The 2,463-nt window shown below is 36.9% G+C and overlaps 1 protein-coding gene across 1 annotated transcript in view; it reads right to left on the minus strand.

The window, feature by feature from the left end:
• The window catches only part of LOC118325565 (protein sax-3-like), a 3,243-nt gene extending 2,846 nt beyond the window's left edge, over window positions 1-397 (minus strand). Inside the window, exon 1 of the mRNA XM_035658281.1 lies at window positions 393-397. Within this exon, the coding sequence (XP_035514174.1) occupies window positions 393-397 (5 nt within the window). The remainder of the gene's footprint in view (window positions 1-392) is intronic.
• Between the last annotated feature and the right edge of the window lie 2,066 nt (window positions 398-2,463).

Below are 2,463 nucleotides of genomic sequence, written 5' to 3' on the forward strand. Positions count from 1 at the left end.
TATATTTGTGGTTTTAAGTACCAAAAACCATACGAATATAGTTTTACATCTCCTCTCTCTGAGCCTGATTGGCTGATTTCTGAGTGATGCACGACACAGGTTGTATGTTAAAACTGTCACAAATGTATCGCTACTTGTAAAATGATATGACATTCAAAATGACAAAGGATATAACAGTTTTCAACCATACCATATTCCAGTTTGGGTAATAACGCAACAATAAAATTAAAATAACACTAACACTGGTTGAAAGCAACCCCTTGTCTCATGTGGTGTTGGGTTTTGGTTATTATAACCAACCAAGTTTGCAGTATGATGGAAAAAAACATGTTTCAGAGATATTCTTCATCGATATAACCTTCTAATCTATTATTTATCTCATTAACACTCACTGCATCATAACCCCATCCTAACAGCTGCTATTTCCACACAACAGCACTGAACCTACCCTTTGCATACATTCACTTTTGATCAGTTTCTAGCTAATGTACTCAGCAGATGAATTTAACATTACTCTCTCTCAGTCTCATTCTATCTCTCTTGCTCTTAATGCCCTCCCCTCCCTTTTCCCTTTGCTTCATTCCTATTTTGGTTGTGAGTCTGTGGCACCGCAGCAAGCTCAGCTTTGTCCTCTTTAGTCCCTTGAATGGGCTCAGCCACTTTATAGAGCTCGCACTGTGGCCCTCCACTCAATGAAAGTGACATGAAAAGAGGCTGCGGAGCTTTGTACTATGAAGATCAGTTATTGGTCCTCTGCAAGGAAAGCTACCCGTCTGATCACATAGGCTTTCATGATCCTCAATATGGCCATGTAAGGGCTGATCCTTTATTGTTTGAACGTGCCACAAATTTTGCTTATACAATGTTGGGTTAGTACAAGTAAATATATATCGAAGGAAAACATGCCAGAGACACAGTTTTGATCTCAAGAGGCTCATTTAAGATGAAAGGGTTAAAACTGAATGTGTAATGATGACGGTTAAAGGGTTTGATGTGCTTTGCAAGAATGTGAATGTTGCACAGAGAGAAAGATAAAGATGTGTTTCATGATCAGTTTAGCATATTTTGAGGCAAAAACTGTGTTACATTACTCCAAAAGTAAAACAGCTTTTAACCATATTTACTAAAAAAAGTGAATGTGCATCCTCTACTCTTATGCACACATTAGAACATGTTGAAATAAACAGCTGGTGGTGCTAATTCTCCAGTCCTGTGCCATTAAATTACCTCAGAAGAAGTCTCCCACTATTTTTTTTTTGCAATATGTCATTTGCAATAACATTTTGATGTTACAATTTTCTGTAGTTTTTGAGAACATCAATGAATTAACAGTTTATAAACAATATGATTTCTTAGACAATAACATTTACCTCTAAATTAGATTAGAGGTCGACTATATTACAAGCAATCATAGAGCATGAGGTTTATAGACAAAAATATAATCACATTTTATTTTATTATGGCCCAACTCATAGAGGACGAAGTCAAATCAAAAGATTGAAAAATAAATATGTAAAAACAAACATTGTGTTTCCATGGTGTTAGTGAAACCAAACTCCCACCAGTGGTGCTTGAATCAATGAAAAATACTTGATTTCAGACATTAGTGCATTAGTAATCACTGTCAAACTAAATGCATCAATGAATTGCTTGATTGGTTCAGCAGGGCTTGTGGCTGGTCATACTCACATAATGCTAAGAGCCTGTGGGTGTATATTTGTTTGACTCACAAGGCTCACAACGGATCATTTACACTGTTTAGCATGTCATTACGATGTTTTTAGCCCACACTGACTTGTATGCTCTTTCTCTCAGGACAAACTGTCAATGGCAATATATTCATTATTTTCTACTTAATCTCTAAAATTAAGTAAAACACTGGGTGGAGATGCTGTATTGGTAATCCAGCATATGGCAATGTACTGTGTCGTACTCTATATGTGGCAAAACTTAATGTTTGGCAATGTTGAACATTTCCAAATGTTGTTGTAGTCTTCAAACAAGGCAGAAATCAAGCCACATAAAATGTAATCAGTCTCTGGCCGGTACTTACATGAAGCAGTTGCCTGTAAACAGGACCATACATGGACTGCAGCTCCAGGGAATGAGCTAACTGTATCATTATGATCAAGGCGTCAAAAATCTGGAGTTATAGTTAATAACCTTAACCCCATCCCCAGCACCTAAACTGATTGTTGGACAGATTACATTTAATTTTGGGCTGATTAGAGTGCTGCTCAACTGAAAAAGTGAAGTTAGAGAAATGCTTGAGTAACTATTCATTCATCTCTTTAAGGGTAAAGGGTCAAGTGACATAAAACATTATTGGTATTGGTTATTAAGTAAAGCTGTTCACATTTAATTTCACTGTACATTACATTTGAATGTAGTACTTATGGGTGGCAGTAGCTCAGTGTTCAGGGACTTGGCTTGGGAACTGGAAGGTTGCCGGTTCAAATCCCA

Source organism: Morone saxatilis, unplaced genomic scaffold, assembly GCF_004916995.1.
Source record: "Morone saxatilis isolate NCDOM2014 unplaced genomic scaffold, NCSU_SB_2.0 Contig16, whole genome shotgun sequence".
Taxonomy (NCBI): domain Eukaryota; kingdom Metazoa; phylum Chordata; class Actinopteri; family Moronidae; genus Morone; species Morone saxatilis.